Raw genomic sequence first — 27,141 nt, 5'->3', positions numbered from 1 at the left:
ATTCAACTTCTTTGTTACATGTAGGGGAGAAGGGATTACATTGGAACTGTTAATCAAGACAGGCTATTATTTACCAATAAAATAGACATCCTTGCCTGGAAGGATATTGGAGAATGACAGGAATCCAGTTTTATGAGATAGCTTTCACACAGTGTTATCAGACTGTCTGCTACTTCAGGAGAGAAGAAAATAATTTTTAAAAATGCATAGAAGTTGTATTTAAGTGTAAGTAGGACAATGCAAAGTAGTTGAACATGTTTAAATAATATTTATTAAATTTGCCATTAAAATAAAATAGAAATCAGACTTCTTGTGATTACTAATTGATATATTCCTCCAATCTGCATCCAAACTGATTTGTTAATGTAACATTGTTCCTGTGCCTGCTATTAAGCTGACCAGTTTAATGTTGTAAAGCTGCTTACATCTTGTCAATGAACCACTGAATTTGAGGGGTCTCAACTACCATATTAGTTACACCTAAGGAAAAACAAGCAATTCTGCAGGAAAAAAAAAACAACACAAAAACAGATACCGCAAACATGAGAAAAACAAGGAGGTATCTCTCAGTGTCTTCAAACTTCAAAAGTTTCCTCTATCACAATTACCAAGATCCCATTAGCCAGGGTGACCTGAGAATCAAGTCATGGCCCAGGAAATTGTTGCAATTAAGGAAATCAACATATACTAAGCATTGATAATAGATGAAAATGGGGTATAGCAAAACCAATACCTTTTTTTTCAGGTATTTATCCTCAAGGCAAAATCCCTGAATACAATTCAGTTACAGGAGAATGTTGTCTGGATTATGGCACTCTCCAATTTAGCTCTTCCTTTACTACTAAAACTATAATCTAGCTAGTCTTCGCAACTTCCACCCTTGACCTCTGCTATTCTTATTATCTCACAACTGCATATTGCAGCACTTGTGATAATCTGAGAAATACGGTATTGCAATCCTTAGTGCCAGGGTATAAAATAGGGGTGCTGGCTAATCTGCAGCAGGAGTCTCCTTCCTGCTTCCCAAATGTTGTCTGACTGCTAGCAATTTATAACATTCAAGAAACACTGAAAAGCTTGCTGGCTTTCCTGCACTGAAGAATCTAAAATACTTAATGGAGTGCTGAACCATTCGTTAGCACAGTCTGGCAGGTTACAGTGAATGTAAAGTTGACAGTGCAGGAGTTTACTTCTTGTGTTATTAATTGTCCAGGCTCCTAGAGTTTAAAATGGACAGTTCTAATAGACCAAAGGAAAAAAGCCCTTCAGGATAAAGTGATAGAGAATATTTACCTCTTCCTCAGTGTCTGAAAGGTTTCCATAACCAGTTAAGGATTTTCCACATGGCATCCAGTTATAGCATTCAGTGAGGTCCTAACATACAAACAGATGTTCATTTCTGGTTTTATAGACTTCGAAGTTCACGGGTTTCAAGACAGGCTATTTTAAAAGCCCCTGCAGCTGAAGGTCTTCAAGGCAAGCAGAAGCAGCAGCAACAGGACTTCTAGGTGCATAAGGAATTTGTGAAACCACACAATACAGACAGATAATTTGTTGCTATGTTTTCTTCTCTTTACAGTTTCCCTTGACAAATACTGCTGTTCTTTGTCTAAACTTAATGGTTTGCGTCCCCATCCCCCCTCAAGCATTCAACAGGTGTGTATATATATATACACTTATAGAACATAGATAGGATGATCTTTTAAACAAGAACAGTGGTAATATCTGCCATCTTAGTTTAGGTAAAAGAAATTGCAATGCCAAAGACAGACAGAAATAAGTAACACAGTATGACAGAATCTTCTCTGTCACATATCGCAGGAGGCCCACAGTCTTTTGTCTCTCTTTGCAAAGTCCTTGAATTATAAAGACAAACTGTGTCATGGCTGGATACTGTAATTACAATTGACAATTACAGTTATCAGCCAGTATTGTTGTCATGTCTACCGGGGGGGGGGGGGAAATTAGGAAAACTGTAATAAAAAACATAGAAATTGTATTAAAACATTGACAGAACAATGCCAAAAAAGTTCACCATTCTTTAAATAATCTAAGAATATGAAAAAAATCTTTAGAAACTAAAGATGTCATTTTACATTCATGTTCACATGAAAATTTCTTACATTAAACATTTTTACATGGACTCCAAGTTGTTACTTCTTTTTAGCCATGCAAAGAGAGTCTTCTGTATCCATATGAGCTTCTTCAACTTGCTGCAGTGAGGACACCTGGTACTCTGGGTGCAGACGACATCCTCTGAAACAAAAGCTAACAGTTAACAACAGTCCTGGCTGAAAGAGTCAGCCCAGCAGCCCCACCACAGCTTGCTGTGCCTGGCAGGAGGAGGGCGTCCAGTCTGCAAAGGAGCTCCATCCTTCAGCTGCTGACTTAGCGTGTTCTCACAGGAGCCTGGAGAGCGCAGCTAATGGTGCCCACAAATGGAAAATGGGGCCCAAGGTCACTCTGCAGCATTGTCTTGGGACATTACCCAGTTTGGGGACAGTCCTACAAGGCTCCTCTTAGTTTAGGCTTGATGAGAGTGTATAGAGACAGGAAGCTGCCCGTAGGAAACCTCTGCTGAGACGACAGTTTTAAATCCTTCTCCTGTTGATCACACAAGGCATCATTTGCATGAGATGCTCGTGCATCAAGTCCACATGTGCACATAAAGTTATTTTCTACTTTAGCCAAAGTAGATAGATTGATTCATATATTTTCAGACCAGAAAAGACAATTTAGTCATAAGGACTCCCTGAGAACTGCACTAAGTGACTCCAGCTGAGCCAGCAAGTGTGTTTGAGGAAGTCACCCAACAGGTGGGAGCAGAACCTTAGAGCAGGGCTGGTATCAAGAAGGGATGGAGGAGATGATAGATGGGAACGACAAGCCTGCCCAGAGCACTTCTCAGAAGAAGCAGGGCAATTGATCATAGGGCAGGGACTTTCAGCATGAACCAACGCCCAGGGCTACTCCTTATCATATGCTTGAATCACAAGCTCAGTGGGGCAAGCCCTGTAATCCCCCGAATTATGTCAGTACACTGCTCCTGCTCATCAGTTAAGCAATAAATATAGCAAGTTATAATGGAGGCACTAGTATTTGCATATCAAGATACCCAGCAAGCCAAAGCCAGAATTGAAAAAGTAATGTAACACTTGATGCTCTACCACAGAAGTCAGCTAGAGCTCCAGAATGTCCTCTGAGTCTCAGGAACATTCATCTAGATCCAGTGGTCACACTTCTCTGCTGGGGGGTTGCACAAAGGCTGGTGAAGCTGCCAGTGTGGCTTTCTCTCAGCCCAAAGCCTTTGGCAGGGGTTGAGACTGGCTGAACCTCACCACTGCCAGATCTCCGAGCAGGCTCTGTGATCTTCTGACAGCAGCACCTTCTCCTGAACCACGCGCAGCCAAACGCACCTCTTCCTTTTGGGCACTCCACCTCCTTCCTACTCTAAAACTACTGGGGCCAGAAATAAGTCACACTTTTCCATCCTCATTTTCCTAGTTTTCTTTCCATAGCTTACTTTTCCATGCTACAGACCTTCTATCCCCTCATTCTACTCTCCTTCTCCCTTCTGCTTCCCTCCCTTTCCCCCTCCCCCTGCTTTCTCTCCCTCTGCACTTTGTGAACTGCTGCTGCAGTGCTGAAGTCCAAAGTTCAGTAACTTGCTAAGCACACAGATAAATATGAACCTTGGAGAATTTACATTGCTCCAATGTAAACAGATAGCCAAGGGTCCCTTTATCAGCACTGGCTCAGGACAGTCGTGGGGGGTCTGAAGTGGCTCAATTTTGTATTTTGTTTTTTTTTTTGGGGGGGCGTAAAGGCGGGAGGCTGTGCTGTGCCCACTCTCCTGACAGTCGAGCGTGTTACCTCAGGAACATGGTGTAGGGAAGCTGGAAGCAGGATAACCTGAAATTCAAATCCAAGAGACACCAGCCTGAAGACCATGGTCTCGAAGCTGAGTCATCTCCAAGCGGAGCTGCTGGGAGCACTGCTGGAGTCGGGGCTAACCAAGGAGACCCTGATCAAGGCGCTGAGCGAAGTGGAACCCTACGTGCTCCAGAGTGAAAGTCAACGCGCTATCAATGCCCTCCAGACAGAGAAAGGGGAACCCTGTCCCGACATCCCCAACCTCCCCAACGGAATGGGGGAGTCCAGGTTATCGGAAGATGAAACCTCTGATGACGGGGAGGAATTTACCCCTCCAATAATGAAGGAGCTGGAAAACTTGAGCCCTGAGGAGGCTGCTCACCAGAAGGCTGTGGTGGACAGACTATTACAGTAAGGACAGATTTGCTGCTCTTCTTTGCTGCTTTCTTGCACTCTCCCTCTAAATCTCTTTTCCTTTCCCCTTCTGCTCAGTGTCCCTGGAATTCACAGTTAATCTAGCTGCACAGAGACAGTCTTCATCCATGCCAGGACTTACAGCCCCCAAACACCCCCAAATTCTTTATAAATGCTCAAACTTTCCTTTCATCTCACTTAAAATGCGCGAGAGCCATGGAGCCTGAGTACATGTTTGTTGTGCTTATATCACGAGGCTTTAGAATAGTCTGAAGCCTGTATAACTTGCATCTCTCCAACTGAATGTTAGTTTTTAGGATTTAAATTTTTAATAGGATTCACATTTTCAGTCATTAGAAAAACAAAAAAAATAAAGAAAAAATCTGGTCACTCTTAACTGGTGCTATATTTGCTTGAGGATGTATGGTGAAGTTGTAATATTTCCCTGCTATATTTAAGGAAATTAATATTGTTAATTTCACTGGGTTTTTCTATAGATTATTGGCCAAAGACAAACCAAGAGAACGTGTTCTTGTCATTCTTGCGAGTGCAAAGTTCTCCTGACTTCAGTGGGGATTTTTCTTGTAGAAAGATCATACGCCAAATACATGTAGAAGTTAAAACCTGGGCAGAACACTCTGCTTCTACCATCCACTGCCTGTCACAACTGCAAGTACAATAAGCAATAAGCCTCATGACAGACTCAGAGAAACATTCACCAGGATTCTCATTTGGGATTCTTGCTGAGATATAACTCCCCTGGGCAATCTAAGAGGTCTGTCCAAGCAAGGACCAGGTTCATCCAACCAATCTATTAAAACAGAACCAGATTCTTGCCCGTCTGTTTTGGGGGTATTTTGAAATTACAAGCTGATACAAGACAAAAAGATGTAGCAACATCCTGCACATAAAATCTTCACTAAAACTAAAATCCATCTAGAGAATTCCTCAGACTTTCTGATCACTCCCTTTCATGTGCAAAGGAAATTAACTTAAAATGTAACAACAAGAAGCAAATATCAAATCCCACCACAAAAGGCCTGAGCTAGAAAAACAGCATGACAAGGGTTAGCATTCACTGTAAATACTTAGAAGAAAGCTCTCTGGCAGATTGAGAGTCAATGACTCTGCAGTACCCAACAGAGGAAAATTCACTGGATCAGCTCTTACCTGGGTGGGGAAAGCATTCCCAGTAATTCAGTCTTCTTTCTGGCCCAGGCTGTCGCTCATCTCTTCCCCACTTCCCACTCTGTCACATCTTTTAGTCTCCTCTGTTCCCTTCACCTCTCCCATTTCTTTTATGTATTTCCCTTCTCACTTTTGTCTCTGCTGCTATTCCTCCCATTTTGTTGTCTTCTTGGATAATTCTCTCTCTCCCTTCCACTCTTTTTCTTCCCCTCATCCTTGTCTCCTTCTCATCTTCCTGAGTCTGCGTACAGGTCTTGGGGTAGTTTGAGCCCAGTGGCACCGGGCGGGCCCTGGCTAGTTACTAATTATCCAATGGCTTTATTATTTCTTTTGTCTTATAAATTTATAGATGAAAAGACCCTGATAAGCTTTTTGATCATTAACTTCTGATGGTTTATCAGGTATCTCTCCACAAAGCAAGCCATGGAAGTTGGAGAAGAGCACCTAGCTTTGTCCCATTTTCCGTAATGAATGGGTGAAGCAGGACTGAAGTGCCATCCACTGTGATCTAAGAACAGACACACAGATGGAGGGAATTCCTTCCTGCCACCCTCACTTCAGCATGAATTCTGGTTTCCAATCCTCCCTGCCTTTCTAGGAGCTTGCTGCCAGTCTTTCTTGAGCTTACAACCAGCCTCAGCACAAATGTATAACCTCTCTTGTAAGCCTGCAATATTAATGTTTTCCGATGAACAGTCTCACATCTCTCTTGACAGTCAGCTGAGCAGCATTCCCATTCACAAATGGGAACTGAGGTACAGAGAGATTCTATCACCTAAAACCCTAAGACAGCACAGAAAGGACTGGACAAGAACAAGGATCTCCTAAACCTCATATCGAGTCTTAATTGCAAAGCTTTATTCTGCAACATCAGAGTTTTCTTTCATCAGTCCCCCATACCACAGGAGAGAGCAATTCACTTCTGTTGAGGACAGTATGAGGGGACCAGAAGCCCCAGTTTCAGTAAAAAAATTATGAGTAAACTTATGGAGAAATATAATAGATCAAAATTAGTCAAGGTAAAATAAAAATAGTAGGAAGTCTATATTGACATGTTTCAAATTTCTGGTCAAAGATTTTAAAAAGCAGCTGTATGTCTGAGAATCTATTCAAAGCATCTGAACCAGTATCAGGGTTTGATAATATATAAGCAGTTGTAACCTACTAATAAACTTTTTTGGTTTTAAGAACAAACCTTTCCATTAATAGATGCCTAAAGGCATCTTAAAATTGTATTATAAGTATTGTAAGACAGGGCAGAACAGTCTATTATAGAAATCACTCCCAGCAATAGATAAAAGGCAGGCAGGCAAGAATCTCCATGCCCAGGGATTCCCAGTAAAACTTCAATGCTTGCAAAGCTATTTCAGCATCTACACAATGATTTCAAATCCAGAAACTAGATGGAGGCACTTCTGCCTTTAGGCAAAAGCTTCTTTGGGCATTATTAACAACTCCTGGTCTAATGCTGTAGACCACATTTTAACAGAAAGATTGACTTGTGGGCAGCTACTAGCGATACAAGAAAGTCTTTGCAGGACCTGCAGCCATTGCTTATAAAGTGGAATCAGGAAAGTGTCTGTTGCTAGGCTTTCCAGGAGCTGAAAAGGTAAAAAATGACAGAACCAAGAGACCAAGTATGTCCTCACAGGACCACTAAAGTTGAAACCACAGTTTGGAAAGCACTAGTCAAAGCTGAGTAAACCAGGATGTAGAGAAAATATACCCACACAACTAGGTATACCTGTGGCATTGATCAGATTTTTGTCCCTACAGAAAAAAAAAGCTAAAAGGCAGTTCAGACAAAGGCTTCTCTAGTGAGGAATTAACACCGCTTCATTTTGTCCTTTAATCTGTTTCACTGATCTTCCATAGATTTACAGTTTGAATAACAACATTCTTTCCCGATCACTCCACACAGAAAACAAATTGCATCTATGATAAAGAATAAATAACTCAGTAGGGAGATGGAGCTGCGTGGAGTAGTTTCCAGATATTCCCCAGAGTAGAGAGGCTACCTTGGGGGAAGGGACAGATCATACTACCACATGTACAGCAAATGGAGATAGGTACAGCAACAATTCACCTGTAGGGCAAGGGGTGAAATTCCACTAGGAAAGAGAGAAATTGAGATAAGCAATAGATTTCCCCTGGAGGCAGGGATAAAAGCATGTTTTCCATGAGGAAAAAAGAAAACAAAGATAAAATGATAAAGGTTCAGTCTTTTCCCCATGTAAGCAGTGTCTTAGAATGGCTCTAGCTGGGGAATCTGGAGATGAAGCTGCCACACCCCTTTCATTTCCACATATAAACCAAGATGAGGCAAACCAGGCCAAGTTCAATAGAAAGGAACCCTGCCAGGATGGTCTTACCTTCCCTGCTCTCTGCCTAGCCCGGCTCCAGGCTGTGCACTGACATCAGTGAGGGTTGTCTAGCAGGCTCCAGAGAAAAGGGCCAGAGAATGGTCCTGAGTACTTCACAGCTCTGAACCTCTCTTTAAGCAAGGTCTGGTCCAAAGCAGCAATTCAGAACCCACCTCAGGGGAATGAAGGCTTCTCCTTCCTGAGAACAAGAAAGAAGAAAAGGAGAGACACAGAGAATGAGGAAGAGGAGAGGAAAGAAACAAGGGGAAAAGAAAAGTCAGGAAGAGTGAAGGAGGGAGAAGGTCCCCTGAATGTTACATCTCCAGCTCTCTGGAATGGGTTTTCTTTAATGCTAACAACTTGATATTTACTTTCCATTTAAATTTGAGATGTTGCTATAAATTATCAACCAGCCTCTTGTTCCCTTTGAGTTTATAACTAACTACCTGGGTTACTTATTGTTCAGGTAACAAAAGGGAGGTGAAAACGCCCTTAAAAAGTGACCTCAGAACTAAGAAAATGGGAAGCTGGCACGGGGAGAGGACCCAGGCCCCTGTGGTTGAGATGAGCCAGGAAGAGGGGCTATGCTCAGACAGCAATAGGCAACTGACAGCAGGAGAGCAAGACTTAGAAGTAAGAACTGTGTGAGAAGAATTTAGAGACAGAGATTAGACCTTGGAGAACAAGAAAGGAATGGGGAGACAGCTTCCATCTGGGAAGAAAGGGAAGCTAAAGAGCAGAAAACAGTCTTGGAGATAGAGAAGGAAAGCCTGAGCAAGGCAGACCCGTTTCCACAGTTCTGACTCACACTGAAGTAATTGAGACTTTAGTGCAGCTACAAACAGGAGAACTAGGTTTAGGGTGAAATCCTACCCTCTGACAGTCAATGACAGTCTTGCTGTCAGTGAAAGAGCAAAGGTTTCAACTTGTGATGTCTTAGTCAATGGTGAAGGCTCTGCAGGTGAAACTATGTATTTCGGCAATGGTTCATGCCAGGGTTCACCTGACCAACTGCCATCGCTTGTTCTGTGATGGAGCCTTGGGCCTAAAGGAATTGCTGCACCGATATTACCGCCGGTGCTTCGACAATGTACAGAGTAGCTAGGACTTCATATAACTGTCCTATGAAATCATACTGTACTAAGATCCCCCTGCACTGTTTTGCCTCACAAAGCTCCCTGCTTTGTCACAGAAGACAACAGAAAAACCACAGGGCTTTAACCACAGCGAGAAGAGACTCACAGATACTTCCTGCTTTATTCCTACCACAAAGAAGTGAGAATCTTGACAGGGGAGACAAAAGTGACTCATGATTGGGGTGCAGGAAGGAAATCAACATGTAACAGAGGTTTCCATCAGTGATAACACAGCCCTTCCTCTTCCCATCTGAGCCAGAACTCAAATCTAAGATGAGAGGTCAGAGCGTTTTCTCCTTTGTATAGGGACTTGTATAACAAATATAGGGTGCAGGTGCTGGCCAGACTATCACAGATACAAAGGGAGGAGACTGGTCCTTGGTTTGGACAGCAGGAGAAGAAAAAAGAAAAACACACCGAGGAAAGCAAAGCTTTCATAAGTTCAACCCAATTTGAGGCTTTTGAAAGACAAAGATGGTTAAGAAGCTAGAAAATAGAAGCCTCTATATAGCAAGCATCCCATCATAAAAGAGGAACAAATGTTCCTATTTTAAGAAAGCAGGTTCTTCAGAAAGCTATAACTGACACTGATTCTGTCACACTTTAACTGCAGCAGAGCTTGCTCCTTGGACTATCCAGCCACTGGGAGAGAGGCAGCAGGGGAACAGAGATAAGGGTGTTTGTACTGGGAGAACAGGTGTGGACTTTGTCCTCCTTATCACTTCGCAGCCTCTGGTAACCTCCCGAGTCAACAAAGCAATGAACAGTGCAGTTGTTACCTGTTGCTCAGACCCATGTGTTCTTGTGACACTTTCTGCACAACCCTAGGTACCTTTTTCCCCACCATTGCTCCTTTGGCTGGATGTGACACCAGTGTATTTCTACAGCATGCAAACCATTTCCACCAGACATTTCACACAGAAAGCACAGAAGGATGCTCTTTGTTAAAAGTGAACCAGAGGCTTTTCTGTAGAGAGGCTGCTGTGGTGCTTGGATCTAGACTGCCTGGTTTCATACCTTTATTTTTACTGTGATTTTCAGCTCTCATGAAATCAATACACACTATGAAGTCACAGTCACGTTTTCTCTATTTTCCTTAGGAACTTTCATGGATATTCTAATTGGAGATCCTAAAAACCAGAGATTCACATTCATTATGAAATCCCAAATCAGATTAACTTCTCAAGTTTTGTGAGTAGGTCTCAAATAGGTCTATTCCCTCAGCTGTTACCCCTAAGGAGGGTGGTGATAAGAGGAATTAGTGGTTTGCCTGTTGTTCTTTATTGCATTTAGAAGCTTTGAGTGGATCTAGATATGAATCAGTGTGTTTGAATAACATGTAGCAGATGTGCAAGAACATAATTCTGGATGGCTTGGTGTATACATATGCATACATAGCTGTCACATCACAGTATAATGACAGCCTGTTTTCATTTCCTGAATCATTGCAAGGCAACCCAGTCTGGACCAGAATCAGGACATCAGCTAGGTTCAGCCTAATATCACAACGAATCTTTTCTGGAAAATTAAGTAGACCTACCCAAAGCACCTATGCCTTAAAGAAAGGGGGAATAGAGAAGAAAACTTATGTACAGAAAAGGAAGAGAGAGGTCAACTCTGAAAACAAGAGAGATCTGTAGTCATAAAACATCCAAGTGAAAACTGAAATGCATCATCACTTCCCTCCTCATACCATTTCTCACTAGCAGCAAAAATGCTTTACAGTCACATTACTTTCCAGCAGAAAGGTCCATTCCTTGCTCACATCACTGGTCAGCACCTTGTCATTTACAGATGACAACTGCCTAGACAGAAGAGCCCAAAACCTTGTATACAAATGAGCACAGACAGCAAAGAGTATGGCCACGCACTGGGAAATTCCCTTGCTAACCAGAGTCCCCTTCTAAGGGGATCAAAGTGCCCACAGAGAACAATTTAAAGGAAGCTAGTGCTGTATCTTCTGCACTTCATTTCTAATACCGTGCAGTTTTTACCCGGAATGCAAAGTCAAAACTGAACAAGGTACCAGAGAGGAACAGCCTTCCCTTATGCAGCCAGCTAACACTGGCCTCCCCAAATGCAATGGTGATGACTGACATGCAAGGCGCACCTCAGGAGGTACTAGTGCACTTCCTTAGAACCCAGGTCTGCTGAGTGCAGCTGTTTGATCTCTCTCTCCTGAGAAGTGTTTTCTGCTCCTTCCAGAGAGGATCCCTGGCGAGTAGCAAAGATGGTGAAATCTTACCTCCAACAGCACAACATCCCTCAGCGGGAGGTGGTGGATACTACTGGTCTGAACCAATCTCACCTCTCACAACACCTCAACAAGGGCACTCCCATGAAGACCCAAAAAAGGGCAGCCCTCTACACCTGGTATGTCCGCAAGCAGCGAGAGGTGGCTCAGCGTAAGTATGGCAACAACTGTTCTCCTGTCTCAATTTCATAAAGGCCTCTGTTCTCCCTTGCTAATCCTCACTCCCTATTTTTATCAAGGAAAAATGGAAGGAAAAGCCACTTTCACTGGAAGCTTAGAGAAGTCTAGTTCAGTATTCAGTGGTGAGGTGAACCAAAGAGTACATGAAAAAACATTCCCTTGTGAAGCAGCCTGCAGTCACCCACCATTTGGCTAGAGAGAAGCAAATTAACACTCTCCATTTGCATTTAGAGTTCCGCACCCATCCTCAGACTAAAGTAGTGTAGTGGACAGATGACAGACAGAACTTCTGCCTGAGAATGACACTTTTGCAATTTCACCTAAAGCAACAGTTCCTCTAGCTGCAAAAAGCATTAGGTTACTGTACTCAGTGCAAAAAAAACCCCACTGTGGGCTATCACCTCATGTGAAAAACCACTGTGGACTAATTGCCTCACACCTTCTAAGCCCCTTCATCACAGATACCCACTGGGAACCCATCCCTGCAGCATGCACTTCTACATTCATGAGCCTGTCTGGAATCTGTCTTTACTTGATTTTGTATTGGTGGGTTACAACTCAAAAGAGACATTTGGCCTTTGGATGGTTTTGGAAAGTAGGACTCCAGTCATGCTTAAACTCAGCTGCATTTGCTTTCACTACTCCAAGGTGGGAGCCGAGACACAATGCATGCAAGAGAAAGGACAGGTAAATATGGCCCTGCTAGGAAGATCTTACCAGTTTTAGCAGATCATGGAACTTTATTTCCACCATATTTAGATTCAGCCCTCCATCTTGTATGAGATATTCTCTAAAGGTAATCTGCATTGGGCCCACTAGGCACCCAAACAGACCAAACTATTGGAAATGCTTCCAGAAAGCAAATTCCCTTGCCCCTTTGTGCCTGCAGAATTCACACATGCTGGCCAGGGTATCCTGGCAGAGGAGCCCATGGGAGATGACCTGCCCACCAAGAAGGGAAGAAGAAACCGCTTTAAGTGGGGTCCTGCCTCACAACAGATCCTGTTCCAAGCCTATGAGAGACAGAAAAACCCCAGCAAAGAAGAGAGAGAGGCACTGGTAGAAGAATGCAACAGGTAAAGATGGGTGTCTGGCTTTGAGGAAGAGGGGCACAGCAGGGCCTCCATGTTCTTGGTGTTTGCTAGCACCTACGAGAGGATGTCACTGCTGACACCAGCCATGTTTGAATGAAATGCCACAGCTGAGCATTCACTGTCCACAAAGGATCAGTAATGTCTCATGTCTTGCTATACCTGGCAGGATCCTTCCACACAGTGTGCCAGACCACAGCCACTTTGGGGCTGAGAACTTACTCTGTCTCTCTGACTAAGCCTGGCTCAGCTAAGCTCTCCTTGTGCTTTCCCTCAACAGAGCAGAGTGTATTCAGAGAGGTGTTTCCCCATCTCAGGCCCAAGGACTGGGCTCAAACCTGGTGACAGAGGTCAGAGTTTACAACTGGTTTGCCAATCGCAGGAAGGAGGAGGCTTTCCGGCACAAGCTGGCCATGGACACCTTCAGCGGACCACAGCCCACCTCTGCTCCCCCTCTAACTCCTCACAACTCCTCCTCCCTCCAGCCACCATCTGCTCTCTCACCCAGCAAAGTTCATGGTAAGGAGCAACCAGAGGGAGATCTGAAAGAGGCATGGGTGAGCCTACCCAAACTCAGTCACCAAAACTATCTCCCAAGTCCACCCCTTTAGGAGGTGAATCTACAGACAGAAAAAGCAGACTTGCTACAAGGGAAGAGCACCAGAGAGACCATATCTGAATGAGGAGAGTGGTTAGAGTAACAAGGGTGACAAAGTTCAGTAACAAAACTTTCAGCCAAATCTCCTCACTTACTCTTTGCCATCCTGCACTCCCTCACGGCTGGCAGGCAGCAATCCCCTTTCAAGGAGTCATCCACTGACTGCCATCACAAGTCAGTTCTGTATCCTTTCACTCATGTGTGTGCCAGCTACTCCTTTCAATACATATCAGCACCATCAGACATCTTGACTGAGTTTTAAGGCATCAGGAAAAGTCATTCTCCATCCAAAAGAGCAGACCTTTTTCAGCTCTGTAGGCCATCTGGGAAGAGATGACCTCACTGAGATTGTCTCCTCCCTATACCCATATCCAAAAGGGAGGTTTCTAGCGAACCCTGCTTGCTCCCTGCAGCACACAGAGCCATACCTTAAAGTCAGTATTTAAGGAAGCAGCTGCACCAAGTTACAGAGGAAAGCCAGGGCAGGGTGGCGAGAACGCCTGTTCTCCTGGTTCCCCTACTACCCACCTTGTCTCTGTCTCAAACATCTAAAGGCAAGTGCCTGCAAAGGAAACTGAATTTAGTGCTTACCAAAGTTACTCAGTTTCTCATTTCTGACAACCAGTTTCCCTCCTGTTGCGATGCAGGAGTGAGGTACAACCAGCAGCCAGCCAGCGAGGCAGAGTCCTCCAGCAGCAACCACCATGGGAACAGCTCCATGGTGACCACCCAAACCATCCTGCATCAGGTTTCTCCCCCTGGACTGGAGCCCAGCCAGAACCTACTGAGCACAGACACTAAGCTGGTAAGTGTTGTATACTTAAGTTCTGGTGACTGGAGGACATCAGGTCCTCTGCCTGTGGTGACAACATGGACTATTCAGAAGCAGTTTATTCTAGAATACTCTTAAAACCAGCTTCTTATAGAGAAGCCACTTTGCACTGACCATGTAACACAAGCAGTCTCAAGTGCCCTCTAGACTGCTGGTGATTGCAGGTATTAGATCAAAACAGTCTATTCTGAGAAAACAGAGCTCAAGGTATGACATGACTTCCTTCTTCCCAGGAAACCCCGTTCTCTCCTCCTTTCCCCAGCAAGATTCTCATCTCCAACTCTCATTTGAGCTTACACATCAAGATATTTGATCAGACACCAATGGGATTAACAGAACAGAGACCCATACTCAGATCTATATTACCTGTAAAAATTAAGCCCAACAGTCTGTACACGGCACATACCATTGAGACATGTACTGCATATCTAGATTGTGGCAATCTGCCTTCTCAAAGTAAATTTCCTTTTGAGATTTGACTACACCTTTTCCCACATAATTAACAATGAAGCATTAGAACTACATGACTGATCATTTTCAGTTTGCACATGTTCCCTTGCTTACAGGGAATGAGTTGGTAGAAGTTTGCATTAGTGCATACTGACCTGAGGCAAAGTTAAGTTCACTAGAAACGAATATGATTTAAATCTTGTCAGTCACTCACTTTGCTGGCTTTCTGGTCTCTTCCTGAAGAAAAAAAAAAGTCTTTCATGAGATGCTGAAAGTCTTCTATAGCTGTCTTATAAATTTATAAATCAAAGTGATTTGTCCCACGTTAAACCTGTTGGTGCTTACTCTTACTAAAGATTCCTTACAGCTTTTTGTCTGAAGGGAGGAAAAAAAAAGTATAATATAAAGCACTGAACTTTCTCCATCAGCCAGATGATTAGAATGCTTTTTTGCTGTTCCACAGTACTTCAGCCACAGGTCTCTAAAGGGCCTTGCAAACTCAAAATCCCATTAGAGCATAGACACAGGTTATATGGTTCATTTTAGAAGCTGAGAAAACAGTCAAGTTATTACATTTCTCTGACTCAAGGACAGACTGAATCAGCAAGACACACGAGCACAGAACAGTTCTGTTCTATCTAACAGGTACTTTTCCTCACTAACAGCAGGGAACTGCCATGTAACGCACCCTGGAGAACATGCTGTATGAGAAAAAAGTCTAAGGAAGCTTTTCAGCAACTCCTTTAAAATCTGAATCCAAAAACTCACTGGCCACCAAAAGACACTTGCTGGGAGAAAGGAAAGTTACAGGCATTTCTCAGAAGAAGAGACGAACAAGAAAAGAGGAACTCCTGGATTCTGTGCTGGTTTCCCTATAGAGAATGCAGTGGGACTAATCTCATTCTTGTTTGTAAAACCCTTACGATTTCTTAAATGTGAAAGAACTAAATCAGCAAGGATTTACTCTTAGTATTTCAACAGCTGACCTTTGCTAGTTAATTGATGAGCACAGGGAAACTGCAGACAAGCAAATGTGAAGTCCTTCTAGTTACCAAGGGGTCAGAGCAGGCAGGAAGAGGGAGAAGGACATTTGTCACAGGTTTGGGACTCGCCATGCTCCACCTGCTGCAGATGGCATTTTCATGGTCCTTCTTTCACACAGGTCTCAGCTCCTGGAGGAACTCTCCCTCCTGTCAGCACCCTGACTGCCTTGCACAGCCTAGAGCAAAATCCACATCCACTGAGCCAGCAAACTCAGAACCTTATCATGGCATCGCTGCCAGGCGTTATGGCAATTGGAGCTGGTGAGACCTCATCCCTGGCACCAGCATTCACCAACACAGGTGCCTCCACCCTGGTGATAGGTGAGTAGTGTTCTGTAATGGCTCTGCTTATCAGGATTCAGATGAGGAGCTACCTGTAATTTTTAGAATTACCTTCCTCATTTTCAGAGACAGAAGCACTAAGTTGGCAGCGATGCTCACCTGGGGAAATTGTCACAAACACTAAGGATCTTCAGCAGCACTACTTGAAAGTACTAATGGAATTAAGGGACACATGTTCCTTATTCATGTTCACACAAATCCACATCTTAAGCAAGGGACTTTTGCAATCTATTCCTATGCCAATATTTTGTTTTGCTGCTCTGCATCTTCCCAAATATCAATGTAATACTTCTTTAAAACCATGAAAATTGAAGCATGTTCACAGTGCTTAAAAGACAAAACATCCTGTTCTATTTCCTGCAAACAGCAGCATATGCCTTTGGAATCCACAGCAATAATTACTATTTTTTTAAAATATATTTTTCACTTTGACATCTTTTCTGGACTTGTAGAGATTTCTTTTCATTCCATGACTAGTCTACTGCCAAAGTGCATCTCATTAGGTAAAGGAAAATAAAATGTATACTCTCCTCTTACATTTTCTTCCCAGAAAGAAAGAGGCCTTATTTTGTTCCATGGTGACAGCTGTGAACTGATTTCCATTTCCTCATTTATACCCAAGATTATGATACAGATTCTAATTCTGTGCAAACCAAAATAAATTGCTGATTTATAGGAACAGGGTCTGGACAGTTGTGAGAAATCAGTAGTACCTTCTACCTCTTCCTCCCTGGTCCAAATTCCATAATTTGGCAGCCCAAGCAAAATGAGCTTGAAGTCCATTCCATGTGGCTGGACAGCTATAGCATAGTTCCCTCTGTTGCCAACAGCTTCGTAAGAAAAGAATAAAATGAACTGGACACTGAGATGATGCTCTGAGTTTACCTCTGAGCAAGGCCTTCCCAGTGGAACTCTGTATCAGGTTATCACTAAACTGGAAGGTGATCTATACCGGCACACAAGGATGTGTGCAGGAACACACTGGAAGTCAGAGGTGGTTTTATGGTACCTGTCTGCACTATACATTTTGCACACTTCCACTTTGTTTTCACAGGCATGAACTCTATTCTTAATCACAGATAACAAATAGAACACCTGAAAAGCAGGATCCAAAAATCACCCTGCAACAACAAGCCTGCCATGATGATTATTTCAGATGGCCTTATTGCAGAGTGTCACACTTCTCCCATAGTGTGTGACACTACTGTCATCAGTCCTTGTTTTTCAGGCCTGGCCTCAACCCAGCCCCAGAGCGTACCTGTAATAAACAGCATGGGGAGCAGCCTCACTACCCTGCAGCCCGTCCAGTTCTCCCAGCAACTGCACCCATCCTACCAGCAGCCCCTCATGCAGCAAGTCCAGAGCCACATCAACCAGAGCCCCTTCATGGCTACCATGGCCCAGATACAGAACCCTCATGGTAAGAACATGGACTCATTTGCTCAAGCAAACCAACCAACCAACCCACTCTGTTCTGGAGCATTTGCTGGGTCCTTGGGCTTGCAGCACTATTTTCCTCTTCTATTATTGTTGCTCTAATTATGAAATTATTTTTCTATTGCATTCATCTCCCTGTCCCTCCACTCCCACCATTTCAGAGACAGACAACAGGTCCACATGCATGAGGAGAACAGCTCAGCCAAACTAGTCTCAGGCAAAGCTCCAGCATCCACATGATCTTGTTTTCTTTCATGCACAGCTCTCTACGGCCCCAAGTCTGAAGTGGCCCAATACACACATACAGGCCTCTTACCACAAACCATGGTGATAACAGATACAGCCAATCTCAGCGCCCTGACTAACCTGACACCAACTAAACAGGTAACACCTTTAGCACATGCCTTTGTTCCCCCACCTTAGAACTGCACCAGTCTGCAGGGAGCTCCTTGCTTGTCAAAGAGTTTTTGGGGGTGTGATCTATGCCATCCCAGCAGGATGATCTTCCTTATCTCGTCACCTTGCTGGTACCAGCTGCAATACTGGAGGCATTAGAGCAAGCTCTTCACTACATCATTAAGGAGGATTTAATCTCCTTGGAAACAGCACCTGCTCACTCTTCTCTGTTAGAAGGGATGTAGAAACCAGGCACTGGTAACTTTCTTTTCTCTAGGCATTCACATCTGACTCAGAGACTCACACAGAGTCTGGGATGCACACGCCAGTGTCACAGGCACCAACGATACATTTACAGAACCAAGACACAACCATCCAGCACCTTCAGCCAGGCCCTCGCCTCACCTCAAGCCCTGCTGGTAAGAGCAGCAGCCACTATTATCTTAAACCACATATTGCCTAGTTTCTGTCGCCAACACTGTAAAATTCAGTTAGAAAGTGATAACTGGGACTCACTATTCTCTAAGGGGGCTCTACCAGTGTCTGGGGGGGGTTGAAAGACAAGGAAAAGATTCAGTGCACAGCCTGTATAAGGCCAGAATGTGGAAATGGGACCCTTCTTCAGAATCCAGAGAGTAAAATAACCTTAAAAATATTGACAAAATCAGTATCCACAAGTATCCAGTCCTCTGGGCAGTTTTCAGGGCAGAAAAGCCCAAGACTCCCTCACAAAGAGACTCCAGTTGGAACTTCCCAGTTCTAAGAGAAGAACTAGGACATTCACAATCAACTAGAATCCTCAGAACTGAAATCTCTGAAGGTTGCAGCCCTCAGTGTTTTCAGACTAGCTGTGAACCTAAGCTAGGTATATAATGGCACATGAAACAGAAGAAGGACTTATGCCCCTATGCCAGGAGAGGTCAGTCATGCTAGAAATGTGTGTGCAGTGAAAATTTGTACTTAACTTCTGCCTGTGCCTTTGACAGTGTCCTCCAGCAGCCTGGTGCTGTACCAAAGCTCTGACTCTGCCAACAGCCACAGTCAGCTGCTGCCATCCACTCACAATGTCATCGAGACCTTCATCTCCACGCAGATGGCATCCTCCACTCAGTAATCAAGACAACTAGCTCAAGGGTGACTGCCATGACCAACCTGTCAGGTGCAACTCCAACTGTGTTTGCCAGCACTGTCACCACTGCCTTCCCCAGGAAGGAAAGGCTGCTGTGCTCAGCCGGCCTCCAGCCCCTACTGCCTCAAACAAATCCCTTACTCAGCTGCCTCCGTGAGAAAAGATGTCTCAGGCTCAAGACAGAAGCCATGGAAAGGTGATACTGGCACTGCTAAAAATCTACTGTCCCACAAAAAACCAAACCAACCCAAACGCCAGGAGCCAGCCTAGAATGACCAGGCATCCTTTTATGGCTGTCCAAGAAGGAATCCCATCAAGATAGGGATCTGAATACAATATGGCAAAAATGCCAGGGCGTGGATGGGACTTTCATTCTGCTCAGCCTTCATCAAGCTGGGCCTGTACAAACCTGCCAACACCAGACTAAGCCATGCAGGAAAGAGTAAAGCTAAGCTGCCAAAGAAGGGACACCACCTTTAAAACACTCACCTCCTTTGCTGTAAAGAAGCACCAGATGGAACTATGAGAAATGATGTTATCTTGGAGGCAAGAGTGAGAGAACCTGGTTCCTGACTTTGCAACAAAAATCACCAAGAAATGGATTACAGAAACAGCTTGGCACAAACCTGTCAGTATGGGATCACTGACTACAAGCTACAAATCCTCTAATTAACTACAAAAATATGAAACATTCTCAGTTAAAAATGACCTGCTCTAAAATCATGCTATCCTAGTGGAAATGGCTTGGTTATTTTTGATATAGCTCTGCTTTGTTTTAAATGCAGAAATTAAAGTTTAACAGCAGCAAGGAGATTCCAGTTCTCTGCATTAACCATGTGGATTCTCATCTTGTGAGTCTTGCTGAATGAGCTGGGGCATGGCATGCTGCCTGACACCGCACAGCACCTGGGAGGCTCCCATGCTCCACACAAAGGAGCAGTTCCTTCAGGTGTTCTCTAGAAAGATGTCAGCTTGGACTTATTTTACAGAATGCAGTTCATTCTTAGCTTCCCTGTAGGCTGGCTTCTGTAGTTCTTGATATGCAAATAGTTACCCTGGGGTCTAAGAGTCTTACTTGCACTAAGTGAAGGTTTTTAGCCCTAAGGATCTACTTATATAATTCCTCTTCTAATTATTTCTCTATTTACCCTCAGTGTTCCCATCACTGATATGTCACTAGCCAGACATGAAAAAAGCCCCAATTAACAAGTTTTTGTCTTTGTGACCAAAACAGAGCTATTCTTTCAACTGTGAAATGGATGAAAGTCCTTGACACTAGAGTGTGTTCAAAACTTTTAAAAGATTAAGATACAAGGGAGAATTAATAAAGAAAAAGCCCAACAGTGAACTGTTCAGTGACCATATCTGGAAATTTCAAAGTTGCAGATGTCCATTACAGTTTTTATTGTTAAGAGCTTCCTCTAGATACCATCAACCATCAGAGACTAATTTCAGTAACCAGATTCTCCAAGGAATTTTATCCTAGAATTGTTTCCTAATCTCCCATGTGTATCAGCTGCAAAAACATATAACTTCCAGTTATCATAAAAATAATCATCATAAAGCAAAGTCAAAAGGTAATGTTTAGACCACTATGCATATGAAACCCCAGGTGCTAGCTTCACTATATTTAACTGCCCATAAGACAAGTAACTTCTGCTGGCACATTCAGTTAGATTATAAGACAATTTTCTACTTAGCTTTTCCATTTTTGGATGCCAACTGTGGTTTATTGATTAGAAAACAGCAAAGATCTTACAGTAGGAAAGAAAATATCTTGGGTTTTCCCACGCTCAAAAAGTAACAGTTCATTATTTTGGTTTCTCTAATCTGGCTTTCTGGTCTCCTGAATAGGGCAAATAAATTAGAGCTACTGAAACTCGATAATCTTAAAAACAGAAGAAGACTATTTATCCAATAAAAGGTCATTTCCTGAAATACTGGGACTGAAGTATAAACGGACTAAGAGCCATACAGAAAACTACCAAAACCCACTGTATTTCAAAGAGACTAAAGTCATAATCAACCTAAATCAGGAGTGAAGCACAGCAAATTTAAGTTAGGCTTAAATCCTTCCTGTAGCAATTTCATAGCATTGATCACCAAGCAACTAAAGAGCCACCTTCAGCCATCTATTACCTGTGCTGGGGGAGCCATGTGAATGCAGCAAGAGAGCCACTGTTGTACAAAACCTGCCAAATTAAATAAGTCTAATAGTGTAGTAGAATTTAATAACAACAAATGCCATGAGAAAACTATACATGAAAATAAATTTCAATGGACACAACCTAAACAGAACTACCTGTTTATAACATCCCTGAAATAAGCTCACCGCACACACTGTTTACATGCGGGGGCCCTGGAGAGGTGCAGATTACAGAGGGATTAGTAACATGGCAGGTTTCAACAACAGATTGTTATGATGATGACACGAAAAAAAAAAAATGAGGGCCCTGATATCTGACAGGATGCTTTTGATAAATGAGTCTCCCACAGCCTGGAGCTATTCTTAGTAGGCATCTAGGAGGAGGCAAAGAGAAAAAGGAGTTGATCACCTGTTGCCATGTAAACCAAATTCAATTCATCTTATACTTTCTCCAGGACACAAGATTTGGCTTCATGATGTGAAGGACGGACCAGGAGGGATGCAGTTATGATTACATTCCTCCGTCACGCAAGTCTGTGTGCAGTATTTAATCCTTTTACGCTAGGTCTGCATAAGCAGCAGCACAGTGTGCTAGGAGAACAATGTTCCCTTCCCCGAGGGATGCCAACAACATAGGAAGTCACTTAATTAGACTCTCAGACCACTGAGCTTTTAGAACAGCTTTGCCAATTAATTTTCCCTTATCTGCTGCCACTCTTGTTCTTTTTTTTTTCTAGCATCCTTCATCCATCATAATCACCTGCCATTTGCAGAGCAAAGTCTTCATTCTCTTTTTTTCTTCTTTTTCTTCTTCACAACTCCTGGTAACACTGAGTTCTGTGTACGATTGCTGTCCTGTCTCTCATGCTGTCCATTTACAGACACCAACTGTGGCAAATCTTTGCAGATCTGGTCACACTCTGCTGGGTCTATTATTTTCTCTTGAATATTGTTCTCTCCCCTAATTTTCTTTTTCTTCTTTTTTTTCTGGCTGTGCTCTACATAACCCTGACTCTGATCTCGGCTGGAATCCTGGGCCAGTACAGGAATAGCACTTTGCTTCAGAATGTCTGCAGCTGACACAGCAGCCTCCTGGTACCTTTGCCACTCTTGGTCACTGTCCATGTCACTGGAAAGGTAACAAAAGGAAAAGAAGTTATGTTACATTTTTGCCTTGAATTCACCCAAAGCACAAACAGGAGAGCAATCTAAGATGAGAACACCTGATAAACACCCAGTGGCTCTGGGACTCCAATACCTAGAGTTAGCATTTAACCAGCTTGAAGACCAAGGTGTTTTTTACACATTCTAGAAGGGGAAGGAACATCTCATCTCCCATAAACATTTCTAGTTCCCTGGCACTAAAAAAAAAAGAAACAAACAAAAAATCTGATCTAGTCAAATATAGGAGTCATAAATACACACTACTTAAGCTCCTCAGCTTCTTATTCCCTTGTGAGAGTCACAGCTGCCTCTGAAATGTGGGATTCAGTAATACTTCAGTAGCAAAGCAGCTGACAACACCTCACCTGGAGCTAGATGGCTGTCTCCTCCTTGCTGCAGGGCAAGGCTCTGATTTCCCACAGTCTCCTGGGACAGAAGAAGAGAAGAGGCGAAAACCTAAAATACATAAAGGAGAATTTTAGCCACAACATAAAACAGAAGTGAACAATCAACAGCAATTTCTCTGGGAAGCCTCACTGCTGTTATTGTATTGCTATAGAGCTTGACAGCAATTATTTGGGACTCTCTGGAAGGACTTAGGGCACAGAGATCACAGCTCCAAAGTAACAGCCTTCACAGATGCTAAAAGAAATTCTGTTACAAAGGCTTATTTAGTTAGTTGTGTGTACAACTGGCAACGGACAGGATCCATCCCACTTGTCATCATTTAACTAACAACGTTCCAAAACAGCCACAACGGCCATGACAAGAACTCACCATCATCCACAGAGTCAGACTGTTGCACAGAAGTTTGTGAAGGTCCTGATGAGTCCTTCAAGACAGTGATGAAACTAAACAGAAAACCCCCGTCAGATCTCAGGCAGGTTTGTGCAAACTGAGATAAAGTTGGGTATTTCTAGGAAACAAGACTATAGGGAGATGTTACATAGCTCCTTACTTTTTTCTTAGTGAAGCTGTCTCACCTCCCTGCTCTCAGAGCAGACCATGACTTCTCTCCTTAGCAATGCATGCCACAAGAATGACTTAAAAACAGCTAAAGCCAACTCAACACCAGGAATTCTAGTTCTCCAGGGCCATATTTACACAATAAAGACAAACAGAGGCAGCCCAGTCAGAGGCATACTGCCAGCACAACCCTGAATCAGTACTGGTTTGGGTTGTAAGAATAAATGAAAGCTTCTCATGCCAGCTTTTAAATTATGAAAGTGCTAAGGCACCCAGATACTACTTTTTCCTCCCCACAACACATTCACCACAGAGGCAAATGGAGACAGGCAGTGCTGCACAGGGAGTCTTCATCAGAGGGGCACGGCACATGGGCCAGGTTAGCTCACAGAATATTGGAACTTAGCAATAAATACAGGAATGAAGGAGACAAGTGAAACATCTTCTCCTCTGTTTCCAGGTTGCACTCAGATTTTGAATTTCCTGGGTTTAGCACACGAAAGCATCAGTGTAGTTGACCCACAGAACAAACATTTTTAGTATTGCATGCCAATACCTGTCTAACATTGCTCCTAGTTTCTTTGCAACATGTGCTCTGAACTCTGGTGTTGTCTGTAGCTCATTTCCATCCTCATCATGACTGTTCACCTCACGCCTGTTTAAAATAAGAATAATGATTATCTCTTTCCAGGCCAATAACATCTGGTGCTCTCACCCAAACAGCAGATAAGGGACTATAAAACCCCCTAGCCTCTAGTAATCAATTCATACTTGATAGGGAAGACTGCTAAGAAAGATGGAAGATAGCTCAGTAGTCACAGTTCCGTTCCCGACAGAGCTATACATTATTTAGACATCTCCATCATAGTGAGTAATTGGATGACTTTTCTCATTGAAGTAGCCTACAAAAGCAAATAAATGATGTCAGGACAGCCATTCCCTTGCATGTAGTTCCCATGTATGTTGCCACAATTCATGCAAAACCTGACCCAGAAGATGATTTTATTAATTTGTCTGGCTGCCAACCTTTGAAACTGAGCCTACAGAAGTGCTGTATCACCTCCATTGCTAGGCTCATAATTCAGGTGTTGCTTTCCATCTGATGAGCATTTTCATTTGCAATTACAACGTTTTTTGAAGAGAAATAATTTTTTTTTTATACATAACCGTACTAATTCCTTCATGAGACACTTGCAGAGTTGGGAGCTTTCTGACACTTGGAACTAGTGCTGTAACTGACAGCAGTAATAAGTTTTCAACTTCTATATTCCACTGCTACTTAGAGGGATAAGACATTTACTTGAAACACCTATGAGATTTTTCAGATTTAAGCATCATTTCAGATTATGGTTGGACTAACTCCTAAAACAGAATAGGCCCTTCCAGTCAGAAGTATCACAAGTGATTAAGTAAAACAAATACAACATACATTTGTTTTTTCTTCAGTGAAACATAAGTCTGAAATCAGAAGAAAAAATACCTTAGGCTAGGCTGAGTGAGCTGTAACCGTTCCTTTTTAAAGCCACCTACCAAAGGAAGAAGTAAAGGCAAGTTTAAAAGACCTGTGACCAATACTTCTTTAATCCCCCTTCCGGCACATGTGATTTTATAGTATAAAGAATCATGCCTGAAAAACAATCCACGCCCACCTTCGGGGGAAAACAGTTACGAGGGGAAAGGGAAACTTCCCGTCGGCCTGGCTGCAGCAGACAACGTGCCCGGGAAGGGGCTCTGGCCCCGGCGGGAGGCCGGGCATCGCCGTAGCACCGCCGGCAGCGCCGGGCCGAGCCCCCCTCCCATAGCCCCACCTCGGCTCCCCTGGGCGCCGGCGACTCCCGAAGCGGCCCGGCTCTGACACCGGCACCGCGGCAGAGAGGTTCTGCCGCCTGACCACCGCTCCCCCGGGACAGCCCGGGGCAGGAGGAGCTGCGGAAGGGCTCGGCCCAGACTGCGGGGAGGGAAGAGCAGGACACGCCGCCACTATGGCGGGAGAGAAGAGCCTAGCTGGCCGCCAACCCTCACCGCCATGCGTCTCCGCCCGCACCGCCGCCTGCGCGGCGCAGTCCCAGGCGGCCTCCCGGAACCGCGCTGCTGCCTCGCCGCTGCTGTCCGAGTCTGTGTCGAGGTCCGAGCTCCCTCTGGGCGCCGCCATCTTGAAGGCGCGGCAGCCGCGGGGGACGCTGGGCGCTGTAGTGGGGCCGGCCGCGGAGCATGCTGGGGGCTGCAGTCCAGCGGGGCAGCCTCCCACAAGATGTCCGCGGCGGGGCCGCCCCCGGGGGCCGCCATGGGCATTGACGAAGGCGGTGTCTTCACTTCTTCGTGAAAGAGGCCGGGTGAAGGCTGCGCTAACGGGAAAAGCAGGGGAGCGGGCGGGGCGGCAGCGGCGTGCTGTGGGCTGCAGGCCAGGTCTTCCCAAAACACAAGAAAGCCTGGGAACGAGCGTATAAATGGAAGGAACCACGAGGAACTGAGTGTCGTACACAGAATTGTGAGATACCGTGAAAAATAAATATTTATGCTGGATATTTGTACCAGCCTCCAGAGGAGAGCAGGGCAGACGGTGCTGCTAGGTGTTGGTGCCAGTGCTGCCCGTGCTGAGAAACCCCAGGAGGGCAGTGAGGGGACCGGGGCGGCCCAACTGCTGTTTCCCACTGCCTGTTCTTTGGGTTTGTGCTACCTGGAACAGCGGTGCCCACCGGTGGGAAATTGTTGAAAGTAAACATGGCTTGTTTGAGCATCCATCTGTTGGTGGACAGCCTCCTTTCACGTGTGCTGTACAGGAAAATATCTTGACATTTCTCAGATGTAACAACTCACACAAATTAAGAGTGAAAAATACCAGTGATACCAGAAAGCCCATACTGCTTTTGTGTTTGTAGAGAAAGAGAGAATACTTGGCATTAAAGGATAAGGATGTGAAAGGAGCAAGCGACTGTAATAAAATTCTCAGCATTTTATCACATTTTGTGAGATGGTAATTTCACTACTTCAGAAATACTGACAGCACTCAAATTAAGTTTTTGATAGAGAGTCAGACGTTCTTATGTTGTAGACAGCTCAAAAATCTTCTACCTCGAAAGCATGAGATAGGATGGGATCCATCTGCTGTAGGAAGTTATCTTTCAAAAGCAGGTAAGAAACTAGACACACAAGATTCATTAAGATATGTAAACTGTATCAGGCAAAAAGCATCTAATATCTCCACCTCTGGCAGGGGAAAGAAAACATGCATCTCCTCTGCCTGTGCCTTTTGCAGCTGCTTTGTCCATAAATATGGAATGACAAGTTCCAAGGATAACAAATTGACCTCTAAAAAGGCATTAAAACTTTAACTCAAAAAACCTGAAGATTGCATGGGAGATGTTCTATTAATGCTCTTAACCAACATGCCTTGGTGGATCTTTCATCTTGACTTAACAATACTCTTCTGGCCATTTCCTTCTAACTGGCTGTTAGACACATGGGGGTTTCTATAACAGATTGTGACCATGTTTCGGCTCGATTATTTGCCTTCACAGATGTCAAGCACCAGATGCTTCAAAGCATGTTTAACTCAAGCAGATCAGGCACATTGCAGTGTGCTTATGGGCCTACTCTTTGAAATATGGCAGTTTCCAGAGATACGATCCAGAAAAAAACCAGATGGATGCATGTCACATACCAGAAATAGCTGTATAGTCTCCCACCTTTCTGGTGTGGTATTGAAAACAGAAAAGTGAAATGAGCAGAAGCTCTTGGAAATGGCTGTTGCTGAACAAAGGCAAAAGGCCACAGACAGATAGGAACTCTTTTGCATGGAAATTTCAAGGAAGGAAGAGTATTCCCAGACATGATTTAATACTGAATTAAGATACCATTGGGTTTAAAATACAAGTAACCAGGGAGAATTGATGAGAAAAATACTGATAAAGAGGTTCAAGGACTTGGATTTGTGATACATGTAAGACACTCATAATTAAGAATTTTAGGAGGGGATTATGTGTACCATAAATATCAACATTATATTTGACAATCTTGTGACTTAGATCATGAAAAAGTGAATAAATCAAAGTGATTTATTGTCATGCACACCATGAGAA

At 43.8% G+C, this 27,141-nt stretch overlaps 2 protein-coding genes across 14 annotated transcripts; one reads left to right on the top strand and one right to left on the bottom strand.

The window, feature by feature from the left end:
* Positions 1-248: 248 nt before the first annotated feature.
* On the bottom strand, positions 249-25,250 carry C18H12orf43 (chromosome 18 C12orf43 homolog). Of its 13 annotated transcripts, XR_012625700.1 has the most exons (11): positions 25,085-25,250; positions 24,543-24,588; positions 23,619-23,717; positions 22,874-22,947; positions 22,462-22,552; positions 21,693-22,061; positions 20,926-20,978; positions 14,595-14,676; positions 9,992-10,104; positions 7,848-8,037; positions 249-2,256 (listed from the first exon to the last, which is right to left on the bottom strand). XR_012625700.1 is itself a non-coding variant. In XM_074844707.1 (7 exons), the coding sequence occupies exons 1-6, from the start codon at positions 25,212-25,214 to the stop codon at positions 21,716-21,718; spliced, it is 786 nt and encodes a 261-aa protein (XP_074700808.1). In that variant the 5' UTR covers positions 25,215-25,250; the 3' UTR covers positions 249-2,256; positions 21,693-21,715. The 13 variants fall into 13 exon arrangements, 1 of the variants encoding a protein (XP_074700808.1); XR_012625694.1 differs by lacking the exon at positions 14,595-14,676 and having other exon boundaries at positions 249-1,504; positions 2,124-2,256; positions 20,926-22,061; XR_012625703.1 differs by lacking the exon at positions 14,595-14,676 and having other exon boundaries at positions 249-1,374; positions 2,124-2,256; positions 20,926-22,061.
* HNF1A (HNF1 homeobox A) lies at positions 3,684-19,594 on the top strand. The gene is made up of 10 exons (XM_074844706.1): positions 3,684-4,284; positions 11,180-11,379; positions 12,298-12,484; positions 12,780-13,018; positions 13,805-13,962; positions 15,602-15,803; positions 17,053-17,244; positions 17,524-17,645; positions 17,935-18,076; positions 18,644-19,594. The coding sequence occupies exons 1-10, from the start codon at positions 3,950-3,952 to the stop codon at positions 18,769-18,771; spliced, it is 1,905 nt and encodes a 634-aa protein (XP_074700807.1). The 5' UTR covers positions 3,684-3,949; the 3' UTR covers positions 18,772-19,594.
* Positions 25,251-27,141: the final 1,891 nt, after the last annotated feature.

This window comes from Strix aluco, chromosome 18 (genome assembly GCF_031877795.1).
Source record: "Strix aluco isolate bStrAlu1 chromosome 18, bStrAlu1.hap1, whole genome shotgun sequence".
In the NCBI taxonomy this organism is placed as follows: domain Eukaryota; kingdom Metazoa; phylum Chordata; class Aves; order Strigiformes; family Strigidae; genus Strix; species Strix aluco.
Note: the sequence above shows the minus strand (reverse complement) of the source record. Positions and strands in the feature narration are given on the sequence as shown.